The sequence below is a fragment of the Numenius arquata genome, chromosome 14 (assembly GCF_964106895.1).
Source record: "Numenius arquata chromosome 14, bNumArq3.hap1.1, whole genome shotgun sequence".
Lineage (NCBI taxonomy): Eukaryota > Metazoa > Chordata > Aves > Charadriiformes > Scolopacidae > Numenius > Numenius arquata.
The window spans coordinates 7,013,845-7,030,273 of NC_133589.1; the positions used below are offsets into that span (position 1 = coordinate 7,013,845).

The window sequence follows — 16,429 nt, forward strand, 5'->3', positions numbered from 1 at the left end:
GCAGAGTTAATGGGGCTCAGTTAGGGAAGTCCACCCAAGGTGGAGCTGTTCCCCAGCCCGCCCTTCCTGCCAGTGACCTGGTACCAGATGCATTGGCCCTTCAGAGGGGCCACCTGGAGACTCTCGGAGGAAGGAATGTGCTCAACAGCCATCCCACACCCAGGGATAGTGTTACACGCAGCCTGGAGGGCAGCTGCTCAGATTGGCTTGGTGCATGGACCTTGGCATGCCCACGGTTTTCTTCTTTGGAGGGGACTGAATCTGACATTCCTTGCCTTGCTAACACCCTAATGGGAGGAGATATTTATTCTGGATGTTTTTTCCACCAAGTAGTTGAAAGACTTGTTTTCTTTGACTTCTCTCCACTACCAGTTGCCAGATGCTCCTTGGTCCACCTGCTCAACCTGGATGGTCCTTGGGGTGGCTTCAGGAGAAAGCTGCTGCCAGTGAAACCAGTGGTTACACTAAGATTAATGGGAGCCTGTTTCTGGCAGTGACACGGTAGCACTTCACCTCTGTCCTTGCTTAGAGCTTCCACATCCCAACTGCCTGGATTTCCAAATCCAGGATGATGTTTCTGGCAGCTCCAGCTGCAAACCCAGTCCTGGATCAGAAAGCCAAGCTTTCTGCCTTCATGCTGCTGAGAAAGACTCAGACAGCAGAGCAAAGTGATGGATGCTGGAGGACAGCAAAATGGTCCATCTAAAGGGCCCCCAAGGCCTGGATGCTTCTGCGGGAGAGGGCCAGAACTGAGGAACAATCGCTGCCTCTTGGATGTTCCTGCAACCACAGCCCAATCAGGAAAAGCAGGGTGGGGGTATTTCTATACTGGGTGGTTCTTTCCAGCAGCAGTTGCTTGACCCAGCCCAACAGCAACCAGTGGGGCAGCATGCTCTTCTCCACAGTTCTTGACCTGCCCCATCATCACACAGTAAAATCTGTGAATGCTGTGGGAAGCCCTGAACTCGCTGTCTGCTCAGTGCTGCTGCAAACACCAGCTCAGCTCTGAGCCCTGCAGGGGAACACTTGGTGCATGATGTACTGAGGTGAGAACGCCGATGTCACCCTAGGAATCAAGCACAGGAGTAGACTCCGGGCTAACCTGATCCTCTGCCCCAGCCAGTTTTCACCAGGATCTCGTATTTGTACAGCCCGTTCTTCCCGCAGAAGGGAATCACCCCCACACGGTTAATGTCAATCATGTCCAGCTTGTGCACGATCAGTGCAGCCACCGAGTAGGTCACAAAACAGACGGCACATGTCAGCAGAACGATGTAGTTGAGACCTGGGCCTGGAGTCTAAAAGAAAAGAAGCATATTGCAAGGCACTCTCCTTCCCCAGGAGGACACCCCCGCTCCCTTCCCCAGGAGTCATGCTACCTTCTTCCCGGCTATAATCATCATTCACACACGATACCACATGCAAATAGAGAAAGACCGATCCCTGTGTGCTCACAGCCCTGCAGAGCAGATGCCAAGAGTTCTCTGCTCCCACTAACGTCACATCGACAGCCCGAAAGAGCCTGCACACCCCTGGGAGGCAGGGAGCAGCTGGCAGGAGCAAGCTCGCTGGGATAAAACAGTGCTGGGGGACAACTGAGAGGAGCGTTTGGCATCTCACTGAGAGGTGAACGCACTGCGAGGTGTCCTGCATAGAGAATAAAGCCATCTGCAAAGGTCTGTTTTTAGCAGCAGCAGCAAGGATTCACGATCAGAGGACACAGCCCCTTCTCTGAGCTGTGCCCGTCTGCAGCTCCCAAAGGCTCCCAGGTACTTGTGCTGGTTTGCCAGCTGGGCACGGGTCAGCCAGGACCCAGCTTGAACGTGAAGCCAACAGGAGCCCGAGGCTTTCCTCTAAGTGATAACAATCTGCTCGGAGTGGGACAATGCTGCACAGCTTCCGCTTTGTTTTACTCACAGGAAAGATGAACTGGACAGAGTTTGGGGGGACAAAGAGACTGGCCCCGAAGGCGGTGAGGTGCTGGGTTAAGCACACAGCCTGGTCTGGCCTGGTCTCTTCTAGCGGGATGATGCCTTCTGTCTTCCACCGTTTCTCCTGCTCGCTGAAGTACTGGCACAGGGAGGTGTACAGCCCCAGAGTCACCTCCACCCGGGACCAGCTGAAATGGTTGGTGATGTTGAAGTAGTATTTCTGGATGGTGTCATCAGTTCTGGAGAAGAGAAAGACAGCAAGGAGACATTATGAACCTGCCTGCTGAAGGGACACAAACCCCGTTCCGATGGATGTGTGCCCATGGAAAGCACCCTGCTGCAGGGACAGGTAAGCGCACAACGAGGAGGAAAAGCCCAGTGCATGTGGTGTAATTTACACCGCCCTTTGGCTGTGCAGAAAGTCTGGGGTTCTACAAACCACCTGAATTCTTCTTTATCTCTGTATTAGTTCAGCACCTGGAGCATTATGTTGTGCATCCTGCATGGCTTTCCCACCCACCCTTCCCTGTGTCCCACTGACCCACGTGACACTTCCAGAGCAACTCTATGATTCTTGTCTGGGAGCGGGTTTGCTCATTAGGACGATTAATCTCTCTTTGAGAATCCTGTTACCAAAAGCCATGGAAGCTGGGTCAACTTACACAACAGTGGCTCCTCTCTTGCCCCACCTATTCCCAAGCTGCCTATCTTTTCTTCTCATGCCTAGGAATGGCTCGTAAATAACACGAGGCATGAACTCACACGCTCCCTGGTAAGGCAGCAAGACAGCAACTGAAGCTACAAGAATGACTGCTCTGCTAAAAAGAAGAGAGCATTGCTGCAAAACCCCACAGCACAACAGCAGTGCTTAATGAGCCCCGGCACACTCCAAGCAGCAGGGAAGCAGGACGGACGGAAGCCCATGAGGAAACCTGCTTTCTGCTCCAGTCACATGTTGGGAAGATGAGCTCTGCTTTTGCAGAGGTTGCTTTGTGCTTCAGGAACTAGACTAACACGTGTGATGCTTTGCTCCGGGAAACGGTTTCACGAGCCGCATGGAGCAAGCCCTCAACCTGCAAAGGTCAGTGTGAGTCCCTTGGGGAAGGAGTCCTGGTAAAGATGGGCAGCTCTGGGGTTGCTAGTGCACAGGGGATGAAAATTTGGACAAGCATCAAACAGACTACAGCAGGTATCAGGCAAGTGAGCAGAGGAAACGGCAGCGGGGGGAGGCACCACCAGGAGAGGCCCTGAGTGAAGGTCACAATGCTCACAGGTAATGTGATTTACAGCTCTAAAAAGGGGAACTCTCCCTCACCTGGATCAGAAAGGCAAATCACAGAGAGCTGAGCTGCTTTTGGAGCAGCAACAGAAGATGTTTGGGAAGGAGGGAGTCTCAGGGTAGAAGAGATGCCAGTGGTGAGGTGTAGGAATGGCAGCTTGCAGCTGCCTGCCCAGGAGAGCTGCCTCCTCCACGGACAGGGCAGCACTGTGGGTACCTACAACAGCACCAGCCCTGCAAAGCAGCCTGGCAAAAACCATGCCCAGGCCCTTAGCACCCCTCACGTACATCCACAGGGCAGCCTGGGGGTCACAGGGATTATGAGGGAGGCTTCTCTTACCTGGGTGAGGTGAAGAAGGTGTAGAGCTTGTGGTCGCTTCCAGCCAGGGCGTCCAGGCCAATTTTCTTAGAGGCACTGCAGTTGTGCTCGTTGGGCTCTGGTTCGTGATGGAGATAAGCCATGATGAATGGCTCAGGCTCGCTTGCAATGTAGTGATCTGTGTGGGGAGGGGGAGAAAGAACAGAAAGTACTTTATAAACACTAGGGAGAGATCAACCACAAGCCTGGTGCCAGCAGTGGAGGTACAGGGAGGAGTATCAGGAACACAGAAAGTCAAGAGAGATGCTTTTCCAGATTGCCCTCTCTCAGTCCGCAGTTCAGAGGATCCGTGAGCAAGAGACTCCAGATACCATTGTACCTGACCAAGACAGAGACAGGACAAACTCCCACCAATGCTAATGTGGCTCAACAGAGGGGCTGGATAAAGAAAAAGGTTTCTCAGTGCTAGAATCCACAAGCAAGTATTACACTGGGGACTGGATGATGCCTGTGACAGCTGGAACCTCAACCATGCAGCGTGGTACTTGCTGGCTACATCTGACATCCCCTCCCACACACCAGTTATCTCCTGACACAGCTCTCCTTTGCTGCAACACCCAGACCTCCCTTCCCACAGGAAGAAATAGCAAAGAGTATAAAGAGTTGGATCTTTCTGCGCTACCGTCCAGGACTCTGTAAGTGAGCTGGAAGTGCAGTCCTGCTTCTCTGTTGTTGCTCTCCATAGTCACAATTAGGTTCACAGATGTTCTTGCCTCGATGACTTCAGTGCCAGCAGAGAGATTGTCAGCATCTGTGTTGTTTGACACCATTACGGTGATGGCTTTCTCTGAGTCCAGGCTCCCAATGGGGATCTGCACCCCATTGTGTGTCTGAAATTCCATGGAGGCGACCTTTGTGGACACGGTGTAGTTGCTGATGTAACCAAAAGGGAAAGGATTGGAGTCCACTTGGAACATGACTTGAATGACATCTGTCAGGTTGGAAAGGGTGGTGTTGAATGCCTGAGGGATGGAGAACTGGCAGTTCGGTGTGTTTTCATAGCAAAGCAAGTTAAAGGGATCAGACCGCTTGCCTGTGGCCTTAATTTCTCCTCCCACCAGCTCAAGGGGCTCTTCATTCAGCACTCGAGACTTCATGAGGATACGCATCAGGCTGGAAGACAGGTTGTAGGCTTTGGGAGCCAGCAGCAAATTGTGGGAATCAGAAAGCAATTCCTGGGGCTTGGATTCTTGTGAAACCGTATTGACAAGGTGAATTAGGTCACCTGCCAGGAGAGAAATAAAGGCGTAAAGAGAGGAAGTGGTAAATAGCCTAGATAACATCTGACACCTTCCCAAAACAATCAGACAAGTCTTTCCTTACTGTCTTCTCACTGTAACCCTACCTGTACACATGACCTTCTGCACTGGGAGTGTTTAGTAGCCCATAGCTAAAAATAAAGCTGTCAGCAATTCCTGCAGGTTCTCAGCTATTCTACAAAGTTTGGCGGTGAATACTTAATCACAACAGGTTTTATTTTCCTCCTGTGAAATGACTAGAAGGGCAGACTGGGAAACAGGGAAAGAATGGATAAATCAAACATATGGTACTAAGATTTTGCACTACAAAGAGCAGAACGCCCAGAAATACATAACAAGGAGTGCAAAGAAGGTGCCTCGGCTTCCTCCCAGGGTAACCAGGTGGGAATTTCTGCACAGTGTTCATGGGTGCCCCAGTGAAGTTTGGCACCCTTCTCAGATTGCAAGCAGGAAGGCAAGCATCTGGAAACCATAGCTGTTACTCATTGTTTACTAAAAAGACAATTCCTTGAAGAATTAGTTAATTTATTAACAACTGTCATGTTTAAATGTCCGCAGAGACAGCTGCCAAAGACAGGATAACCCTGGGAAAAGTACAGGCAGAAGAAATTACTGAGGTGCCACGGTCCAAATGTTAGATGCAATCTCCCTAACAGCTTGAAAAGGCATGAGCCAAACCCCTAACAGTACAGCAGAAAGCCTGCAAAGCTTCCCTCAATCTACTTCTGCCCAGCACCCTGCACTGGGAGACCTGTGCCCTCAGCAGCGCCCCGTCGAATGTCACCCATTCCTGCAGGAACAAAACTGACCTGTGATGTTGAGGATGTTGTCGGCAATACCAGTCGGTGTCACAGTGCCTTGGGTCATTTCCCCTTGAAGAATGGTCATCATGGTCTCCAGCTTGTTCAAGGTCCTTGTGAGGCATGACTTGCAAACCAATTCCTTGCTCGCCACCTGCAAAGGGGAACACAGTCTGATGCAGCAGGAACACCCCCAAGGAAAGGCAGCTGTGGGCAAGTTCAGCTGGCTCAGTCCTCCAAATGGTGTCCTCCAAATGGGTCCAAAGACCCCAGCACATTTGTTCAAACACCATTTGCACCCTCAAAGTCACCCCTGCTCCCTCCAGCCCCAGGGAGGTGACTGCAGAGACCACGGCTGCTCTGCTCACATTGAAAGATGCCAAGAAGTTGTTGATGTCTCCCAGACTCTCCCGTCCATCTCCCCTCATGTTACAGCGTTCAGACAGGCATGCTGGGAGTCTAATGGAAGTTGCATTAGGGTTGGAAAGAGCATTAAAGAGCAGCATATTCATGTTCCCTGGAGTTCACTTGTAAGGACCAAGCATGTCTCCTGCTGTGGCATCCCATGAGCACCCCTTTGGGGCCACACGCTATTCCTACAGAAATCAACCAGGAGCTGGATAGGATTTCTCCATCTACTCCACTATCTTTGATGGGAGCAAGATTTAGCCCTAACTGAATCCATTTCAGTGTCCAAATACTCCTGAAAGCGGTGGGAGGGATCCTGCCACTCAGGCATGATGGATGTCCCTCCCTCTGCTCCCAGATGTGTCCAAGAAACAGAATGTTCTAGCCATGGCCTGGAGCTCCCCGCACTCTTGAGGGCTGGATGGGAGTGACTGAGGCAACACATGGAAGCTGTTACCACAACGCCGTTCCTAGCTCTTATTCATCTTTTTTTCTTTTAATCATCATAGGATTCAGACGTGATTCACCATATGTTTTGGTGAAGAATCAAAACAGCATCTGCAGGTCTAGAATTCCCTCTTTTCTGCTTTTATTTGTAAGCTATGAAGAGCGAGGACATACTGTGTAAATCAGAGTCCACAAGGCAGTCAGGTATTAAAGAGGTGGGGAATAAAATGTGTTATGGGGAGGAACCACCCAAGGAGCTACTCCTTAGGAAGGAGAATCTAGTAGATTCTGAATAAGACTGAGATTCTTTTTTTCCCCTCCAGGAGAGATTTCATTCTGATTTTTCCTCTCCCCTGTAGGTAAAATCAAAACAGTATCAGCACTGATTGACACTTCTACAGGAAAGGAAATGTGTGAACTCTCTGCTAGTCTCAACCACTTGGGAAATTCTAGATTACTGTTTTTCTAAGTTTTTCATTCCAATCCAGAGCATAAACTAATCCTGGAACGTCAGCTTTGCCGTGGAACAAAAATTCTATTTCTAGACCTAAGCTTCCACAGCAGGATCAAGTCGCAAGGCAAGAGCACGTGGGAGAGACAGAAAGAAACCAATCCAGCATTGGAAGGGCATGTGCCGAACCCCAAATCCCTGAAGAAAGATGAACAGAAAGAAGTGATCTTTGAGGTTTACAGACTCGGAAGCAGAGAAAGAAGCAGCAGAAGAAGGACTCAGTGGGTGGGATGCAGTAGTCTGTCCATCATTTCGATGAGAGCCTCTTCCCCGCTGAGCGAGGTTGCTGACCTGGCTGGGGAGGCGATGCGCAGTCAAGGCTGGGGTACCCGACTCCAGCCCCGAAAGCGAAGATTTGGGAGGGCGGGGGAGGAAGAGCGTGCCAGAGCAGGCTGGCTGGCCACCAAACCTCGAGCACATTATATAACTGGGCTCTCTTCCCTTTGCCCATCTGACAAAACACATAAAGCCACTCCTAAATCCACCAGGCAGCAGCTCCAGCACCGGGGAGCTGAAACTGTGAGCTGGCTGAGGAACATAGCGCTCCCGGTCAGCAGGGAAGCAGAGCAGTGTTTCTAATCTTGTAGGGTAGAAATAGGGCTGGAAGGAACATCAGTCCTCGGCGCTGTCCCCTGGCTCAAGGCAGGTCCAGCTCTACTTGTGTTACTCCTGATGGGAGTCCAGCCTGTCCTTGGGAGATTCTGTGACCCTCCCAGCAGTTTATTCCAGTGCTTCTCCACTCTGTTGAGGCCTGCCCTACAGCCTCCATCTGCAAGTGAAAGAACCTACTTGCTAGCAAGCTGCCACACCAGGGCTGGTACCGGAGAAGCAGCCCAGAATTCTTATGTGCTGTCTTCCAGCACAGGAATACATCATCTTCTCCATATCTGCTAGATCGGTGGCACGGTGAGGGGCAGAGCTGACAGCACTTACAACATCACCACAGAAACCCCAATGATGTCAATAAGTGATACTTATGCTCCCTGGGTGGTACGTGCGTGGGGAGAGAGAGACAGGGAAGCAGAAGAAGTGAAGAGGATCTAAGTTGCACCTGGAAGAGCAGGAGGCTGGAAGTGGATGGGGAACATACCGTGCACTGCGCCAAGGCAGCGGAGATCTGCTGGATATCATCAACTGTGTTCACCTTCAGCGAGTTCAGGATTTCTGTGATATTGTTGCGAGTCCAGGTCCGGAGTTCAAATTCATTCTCAGTCTCAGGTTCCAGAAGCATGGACCGCTCATACTGGGGGGAGGGGATAAAATCAGGCAGAGTGAGGAAAGGTATCAGCTTGTTTCAGAGGATGATGAGCTGTGCTGAAGTCACCTCTCCCCTGTACTCTGCATCTCCTGCCTGTGCTTTTCCCCAGAGAGTGATCTAATGAGCTGGTTTTTCAGTAGAACTTCCTCAATTTCACTTGTGCTCTCCAAGCAATTATCTCAACAGCCTTACTTGACAGCTAAGTAGTACACCAGTGTGCAGCCCTTATCCAGCTATGCACAGTGCCTGTGCTCAGGAGGATTGCCCCTGACTGGCTTCCAGGCACTCAGGAGGCTCTTATGGGTGAGGAAAGCATGAGTATAGACCAAAATTCCTGCCCTGCCTACAGAGATGCATGCGGAGGGACTGGGCCCTATCTTAGGTAGGCATGAAAGTGAATGCTGCCAGGAGGATGATGGTCCTACACTGTGGATTAAGAGCCCTTGTATGCAGGCAGAAGATCTTTCTAGCTGCACTAGGCTCAGCAGTCAGAACAAGGAGGTCTCCTCAGCACCCAGAGCATCACCTGAGTAGCTACAGGGAGTTTCCAGCCCTGCTGAGATGGAGTGGGGTGGCTGGCTCAGGGGAAGCATGAAGTAGCTGGGGGAATTTAGGGTAAGATTTCTGTTTCTAAATTCAGTGTTTAGACTTGGATATGAGGGCAAAAATGCAGGCTGCATGGGAGACACTCAGGCCACTGCCTTCTCTGGGACCTCTGTTCTATTCTGCGGCCTCTCTGCTTTCCCTGGTCATTGTGTGTGTGTCTGGAGTTTGTTACTCTTTTTGATGCATGAAAATAGCTCCAGCTCAGCTCCCAGCATGCACGTACACTGATTTACATGAAAAACTAGCATTAGTCATTTCCCTACATTGCTGTACAAAACTTGGCCAAAGAACATTACTGGCGATTGCAAGGCCTTCTGGAGGCCCCTCTTGGGCAGAGAGTGCTGCTTTACCTCATTTAAGATGGTGATGAGGGCCAGGGAGTACTCAATGACCTGTTGAGGGTCCCTTTGTTTCACTAAGCCCCGGAGCACGGTGTCAGTTTGATTGTAGAGCCAGTGGGAGAAGCTGGGGAACCCCTCGGGTAAGCCGATTTCCATGGAGCTGCCAAGGGAAAGAGGCATTTGGGCGGTTAAACAGCCATGACAGCATTACTGGTGCCTGCCCTGGTACCCAGTTTGCACCAGCTGTATGTAGGAACCTCATGGAGCTGAAGCCTTCACCGGCCCAGTTCTGTGAAGCTGCAGGTGTAGGACACACACGGGTGCATTGAACCCAGAGGAGAAAATCCAGGTTTAGTTTGATGGAGCATAAAGAGCACTTAAAAACAGGGCCAGGGTGCTGGGAGGAGCTGCACTGCTTTTGGCATCGTTCCTTGGGGTCTGAGGAACAGCTGGGTCACAGATCCTCCTCCGCAGGCACTGCAGGACTGTATGCTCCAGCCTGGGAGGCCGGGACCACATATACAGTGTGGGGAACTGCAAATCAGCCTCAAGAAGAAGCAGTCCTGCAGCTCAGTCAGGCAGCAGAGACCTGCTTAGGATGCTGCCCAAAGACCTGTGGGAACTTGTCACCTGCATGGAGCACACTGGAAACCAAGGGGCATTTGCAGAAGGGACAACTGGGCTTTCGTGGTACTGGCCCTGCTGAGACTCAAGCTGCAATCCTTTCCACCCTATTCAAAAGCACCGTGCTCACCACCTTGGCTACATGAGACCTCCCTGGCTCTCAGGAGCAGGACACCAGGCAACCCCCAGCACCAGAGCTTGGCGCTGCCAACTCTCCTTTGAGGGCTCCTGATGCAGAGAAGGTGATGGAGCACAGAGCATAGAGGTCTTCTGAGAAAGTGACCTGGTGCCTTCAAAGCAAGGTGTCACCAGGGAATTAAGGAGGTGGTCAGGAAAGCTTATCAGAAAGTCTCCTCCTTGAGTGCTGATCCACAAAGACTGGAATTCTCTGTATTGAATTTCTGCTGAGCCTCCCCTCACCTTCCTGCCAACAGCCTCTTCCAGGAGGCAAGTGTTTCACCCAGGATCTGCCAAGGCCTTCAGGACTGGGACCCAGTGGTCAAGCCGTAAGACTGCGATTCAGGAGCCTGGCCCGCGAACGGTGGGTCTTACCGGTTAATGGCCACCACGGTTGCTCCCAGCTGGTCCTGAACAAGGACTGACACGGACACCATGAAGCCGCTCTCGTGAAAGCCCGGGGGCAGGAAGGCGCTGTGCTCGGCACGGCTGCCCTTGTAGACGCAGAATTCATGGTAGTGCCCAGCCCTGTGACGGGAGACCAGGAGGATGTACACCAGTGGGCCCTCCGCGTCCTCTGTGTCTCGCCAGCCTGCAAAACAAACCCCAACAGGGGGTCTGATGGGGGCAAGGGCATGGGAGGGCTGCAGCCACCATCCCAAAGCCCAGCCCATCCGTCAGAGCTGGCACTGCCTTTGCAGGGCCCCTTCCCTCCCCTGGTGTGTCCCACCTTGCTCAGCCCTTCAGCATGGCATCCTCACTGCTGCCCTCAGCAAGGGGTCACCCTGCTCTGGCAGAGGGTGACCCCCCACCATTAGGGGACAGCTTAAGGACTCCACTGGTCTAGAGGGATGTTTTCAGGGCCTGCAATGTAAAGCTCTGACCCTCTTTGAATTTTTCTGATGTTTGGGGATTTCTGCCTGGCTGCTTGGGTCCTGTAACATTTAAAGGGATTTGTGAAGAGTTCATGAGAAAAATAAAGATGGGAATAACTTTACTTGGGCTGGGAACAGCAGACCCAAGGCCACAGCTTCTGTACAAGCCCCGCAAAGCCTGACATTAGACAGAGGCTTGGCACAGACCTCAGGCAGTTCAACATCTCAGGAACAGCTGAGTCTAGGATAAAACCTGCACAAAGGTTTCCTTGGAACTCCCAGGAATTACGGGGAGTCTTGTGGGAGCCGGGCAGTTGGGAAATTCACTGCCCATTTGCCACTAAGCACCAGTGAAGGTGCTGGCTCTGCCAGGGCTTGCTGCACTGGACATCGACCAGTGGGTCTGTATCCTGAGTGTTTCACTTCAGCTTAAAAATAATCACTAAGAGCTAAAGCTCCCACTACTCCAAAGAGGTAATGATTTCATAATTATTCTGGGTAGCTCAAAACATACCAAAGTTACAACTGTATCATGCTGAATACGCTTCTGCTTCTCCCCCAGTTTAAGCTGGGCTTTGGTGATCAGCCCCTCCCTCCCCCCAGAACCAGCAGAATTCATCATCTCCTCTGCAGTGTGGCTTCCCAGCATTTGTGCACAGACAGCATTAATCTCTAACACTAATCATTTGGGGAAATATGGTTTTCAAAGGCACTTATTCCTTGGCCCAAGGCTACAGGACGTCAGCCAGGCCACTTTTCCAAAGCTAGGCTCGTTGTTGCTGTCTCTGCAGCTGGTTGAGAAGGTAACTGCTGACGGGAACATCCAGCCCACATGGCAGAGACAGCCCCAATGCTTTGTCTTTTCAATCTTCCCACGTATGTGTGACTCAGTTTTGGGCACCTTCTTTTTCCTGCACTGAAATACCAGTTTCTTCTGCAAGTATTGTCCTTGCCTGGACATCGTCACTCAACTATGTGAAGTAGGGTTTAAAAAAGTGCCTGTCTGCTACCATGAGTTTTAGAGCTCCGTAATATGGGCAAAGTCGCTCATGGTCCAAGCTTTGGGGATCAGAAACAGAAAGATCCACTCCTCCACTCAGCCCTGGCCAACAGTGTCCTGGGGTAGGAGCTCAGGGTAAAGAAAACATCTGTGGGAGGAAGGGCAACTGGTAACATGCTGGTCAAGGAGAAACCTTTGCCCATGAAGAGCAGAGAGGGCTGCGAAGTGCCCAGCACCACTGTCCGTACGGTCTCACCTGAACACTCAAAGTGCACCTTTGCCATCAGTGCCCTGAGGGGTCCTTTGGGAGACAGCCGGCAGGATCCTCCAACAGGCGGCTGGTTTGGGAGCAGATCGATGGAGGCGAATCCTTCCTCCCCTGTCGTGAGGTCCGTGATGTGAAGGGTAAAAGTATATCCCTCCCCATCCTTCAGAGCCCCTTGCCTCAAGACCAGGTTCATTCCCGTGTTGCCAGTGGAGGTAGTTTTTTTGTCCAGGATGAGTGACTTGTTTTTAAAGCTGTGAGCTGCCCATCTCTGTGGAGATGAAGAGGGGAAAGACAGGAGAGGTTTTGTTTAAATCTTTAGTTATGTCCTTAAAATGTTTTCAGATTGAGTCTCTTATAAAAAGTAACAGATTTCTAGTAGGACCGTCTGCCAAATTTGCAGTTGATAATTCAGCTTTAGTCTTGTGTGCTACAGCAACAAGAACTGGAACCTTTCCAAAATGTCTGGTGGGAATATTTCCACTGTGAGATCTACTTTAGTCTCTGGGATTACATCACCCTCCGACAGAATATTTCATAATACAGAACACAAAACACAGGAAATAAATTAAGTACTGGTGGAGTCTCCATGGGATACCATGTTTTATATGCTTCAAGCTGAACGTGTCCTGGATGGTTACTGTTAATAGCGCAAATGTACAATTGCGATAACAAGAGGAACAGAGACAGCCAGCCAGAAAATGCCATGCAAGTACATGCTGGGCTTGCCGGGAGCAACACAGACTGGCTCTCCCAACAGGACTTCCACTTCTGAGACCTGCTTAATTCAACAGGTTGCAGAGATGCTGCGTAGCAGAATCTGTAATTAGAGGAGGGCATGAGGGACTCAGGGGATCAGAAGAGACTGAACGATCTCTGCTTGAGCCACCAAAATAATGGGCAAAATGCCAATCAGGAGGGAGAAAACACTTTACAAACCTCTTCTGGGGAAAAAAAAAGTGGCTTTTGTGTGAAAAGAACTGGTCGCTCATGGGCTTGGTTTGAAAATGACGCATCAAGGACTTGACCTCGGGTAGGTCAAGACACTGATGGAGGACTGACAGGCCATGTGTCCCACAGCCTACAGGCACAACCCAGGGCAAAGTAAAGCTCTGGACATCTCCAGGAGGTCCAGTGGTTACAGGACATGGGGAACCTGCTTCACAGGCTCTCTCAGCCTCCTCCACACTGCCAAGACACGGCACAGCACACAGGAGCCCCATGTCACACCAGGCAAGCTCCGGGCAGAGCCTGTTTTAAACATCTGACTCTTCAAGCTAATCCTGCAGCTCTTTCCAGAGGCTATGATGAAACTAGTACCAGCTAGCCTTCATCCCCTCAGCCAGACCCAGGCTGCCACTGCATTTATGGTCAGAGATTGCTTCCCCTCCTTGTCTCTACCGCAGTTTAGGTCCAGGACTTTATTTCTCACACAGCTCTTCCTAGCCTGTCCTCTCTGACTCTACCCTTCTCCCTGAAATCCACCAAAGGTGAAGCAAAGAACAGCATTTTTAATGACTTTACCCCAAGCTTGGAGTCGTTGTGACAATTCTGGCAGGTCCCCTCCAGGTAGATGTAGGAGCTCTTGCTAACTTCATAGACAGACTGAGCCTTGCAGGAAACACACTCCAGGGACACAATAGGGACTCCCCCCCTCTTGATGAATACCTGGGAAAGCAAGAGGCTCCGTCAGGAGATCTGAGACAAAAATACAAACATCTAACAGGTAAGTAGACATCCCAGCACCTGGTTCTGCAAGGGGAAATTGCTCTGCACCAGCCCAATCTGTGCTAAAGAAACAGCAGAAAGGGATTTCCAAAGGATTTCAGGTCAGACTTAAGCTGCATCACTCTTCTTACACTGCCCAGGGAGAGTTCTTCCATCACTGGTTTTTAAGAGCCACGCAACACTAAGCTGGGCCAATCTAGGTAATTCTGGATTTACTTCATTTACAGTTTTTAACAACATACATCACTTTCAAAATGTCACTCTGGTACCCTGTGCTGAAACCCCAGCAAGTCCTGCTCGTGCTGTCGGGCAGGGACGATGCTAACTGAAGCAGTTTGCTGTACTGACCACCTCGGGACAGTTGTTACCCCTACAAAAATGGGATCCGCGTTAGAGTTTTCAAAAGAGGAGCAGTCTAACTGGGAGGAGGAAAGCCTCTGTCACAGCACAGATCAAAAATCTGGTGAGTGCCTGCCCTGGGAAGCAACCACAGCTCTCCTTTGTTTTCTGTGGGCCAAACTCTTGGCCCTGCCTCTGTAGCTGTGGAGTGCCTGATACAGTGGTGTCACAGCAGACCTGCCGTTGACACAGGAGTGTGGTGCTATGGGTCCCTGTCCTCAGCTAAATGGGAAGAGTTTACACTCCCGAGTAACAGAGGGCTCAGGGCGAGCCAGGGAGCCTTGGTTTGCTGAGGATGTGCCGACTGAGCCAGGGCATGGTCCCATTGTCACCCCCATCCCCGCTCTGATCTACACAGCTTGGACTAGAACCACAGGTCACGTTTCCGGGCCCTCGGGCTCTCAAGTGCACTGCCTGTGCAGAACCATCACCATTTCTGACACTATCTATGTCCCTGAGAGACAGGAATGATAATAAAAATAGCCAGAAAACACAGCTCCCACTGTGCATCAAATGCATTTTGCTCTGCAGCCTGGAAGAATCACCTTTCCCAGAGAGCAGCATGTTGTTCCAGGCTTTTAGCTCAGATCTAAGATGCACATCTCAACATCTCCACCACATCTCCCCGGCAAACCACTCAGAGAGAGGCGAGCTTTAGAAGCACCGGGGGCTCAGACACAACCGTTATTGAGCTCTGACCTCTGCACTTTGTCTAAATTCCTTTAATCCCCAAGGAAATGGGGTTGTCCAGCATTCGACAGAGCCCTCTGCCCTGGCATAAGGAATATTCTGAATTCAAAGAAAGACAGTAATGAAGACACTGTTTAATATGGCAGACTTTTAAAAGAGGATAAATATTCCACAGCACTAAGCCGGAGCACATTGAAGCTTCATTCATTCCTACAGTATTTGCAAATTTCCTGCGACACTGGAATCATTGTTTTGCGCTCATGCATGGAAACCAGATAGTACGGAATGTCCTTGAAAGACTATCAATTTAATTTTTTTTCTTTTTATCCTCCGGCTTTGGTTTAAAACCCAGGCAGTAAGAGTTTCCACTTTCAGGCTAACTATATCTCTAATTGCCAAATGCACCACGATGAATGTTTCTGACATAAACCATAACTGCTGTCGGACTGCAGTTGCATTCAGTGTTAGGCTTAATTTGACATAAACAACATGCACTTAAAAAAATCCACCCTTAAAAAAAAACATCAGAAGGAGAGAAGAGAGGAACAGGAAGAAGGAGAGAGTAAAATTAACTACCAGCTCTTAGGAAGCTCTCTCTGGGCAAAAATCAGGGAAGAGCCTGATGCTGTGACATGTGAAGAGCCCAGGACTGCCCACGGTGCTGGAAGAGCTACCAACCACAGGCTCCTTTGCTGTCTTCCTACGGCAGATCTGCAGTTGCAGGCTCTCAGTCCCAGGACTAGCAGCCAGTACCCTCCAGGGCTGGGTCTCTAACACAGCCTCTGCACAGAGAGGGACTAACACAAGGTCTAAAGGAAGGAAGAAACTAAAGGGACTTGGCAGGACAAGCAAAAAGTGCTGCCCAAGGCAGCATAAGATGAATAGATCACAGAAATACCAGCGTTTGTTCCTGCCAATGACCTGGACGGGATGGTTTATGGAGCCCCAGCAATGCCCTAAAATCTGCTTCCTCTGCTTTCCTGCGCTGGCTGGTGCAGGTGGATAGTGGTACTTCTACACCCCGGGCTGAACGGGGCTCTCGGATGGGGTCAGAGGGAGCAGCCTGGGGAGTAACCCATGGCTGGGCATAGGTCTGAGCCAGCAGCGCTCTCCTCTAGAAAATTTCTTAGGATAAGGGCCACGGACTTCCAGCTCCTCCGTGTCCAGCAACAGGCACACAAGGACAGAAAACGACAGTTGTCTGTGGTACGTACGGTTTGATTTGTTGCCTCGGGACTCATACCCTCCTTCCTGACGGTGAGGTCGAACGTATACTCCACATCTGCTTCTAATACAGCTTTGGAAATTGTGACAATTCCTTCCTTGGCACTGAAATTCAGAGAGCACCCTGCAGCCGAGCTCTGCTTGCAAGGAGAAAAGAACTTTCAAACCCTCCTTGTTACAGGTGCACATCGGGTTAGTCCAATGTTTTAAAAGCCAAAACATTCAGGT

The 16,429-nt window shown here is 50.7% G+C and overlaps 1 protein-coding gene across 1 annotated transcript in view; it reads right to left on the bottom strand.

Moving 5' to 3' along the window:
- Nucleotides 1–16,429, bottom strand: part of PKD1 (polycystin 1, transient receptor potential channel interacting) — a 93,627-nt gene that overhangs the window by 14,052 nt on the left and 63,146 nt on the right. Inside the window, exons 16-26 of the mRNA XM_074158815.1 lie at nt 16,192–16,341; nt 13,685–13,828; nt 12,152–12,431; nt 10,396–10,612; nt 9,229–9,379; nt 8,105–8,257; nt 5,658–5,802; nt 4,212–4,814; nt 3,551–3,707; nt 1,918–2,170; nt 1,103–1,298 (exon numbers count right to left, since the gene is read on the bottom strand). Coding sequence (XP_074014916.1) covers nt 1,103–1,298; nt 1,918–2,170; nt 3,551–3,707; nt 4,212–4,814; nt 5,658–5,802; nt 8,105–8,257; nt 9,229–9,379; nt 10,396–10,612; nt 12,152–12,431; nt 13,685–13,828; nt 16,192–16,341 — 2,449 coding nt within the window. The remainder of the gene's footprint in view (nt 1–1,102; nt 1,299–1,917; nt 2,171–3,550; nt 3,708–4,211; nt 4,815–5,657; nt 5,803–8,104; nt 8,258–9,228; nt 9,380–10,395; nt 10,613–12,151; nt 12,432–13,684; nt 13,829–16,191; nt 16,342–16,429) is intronic.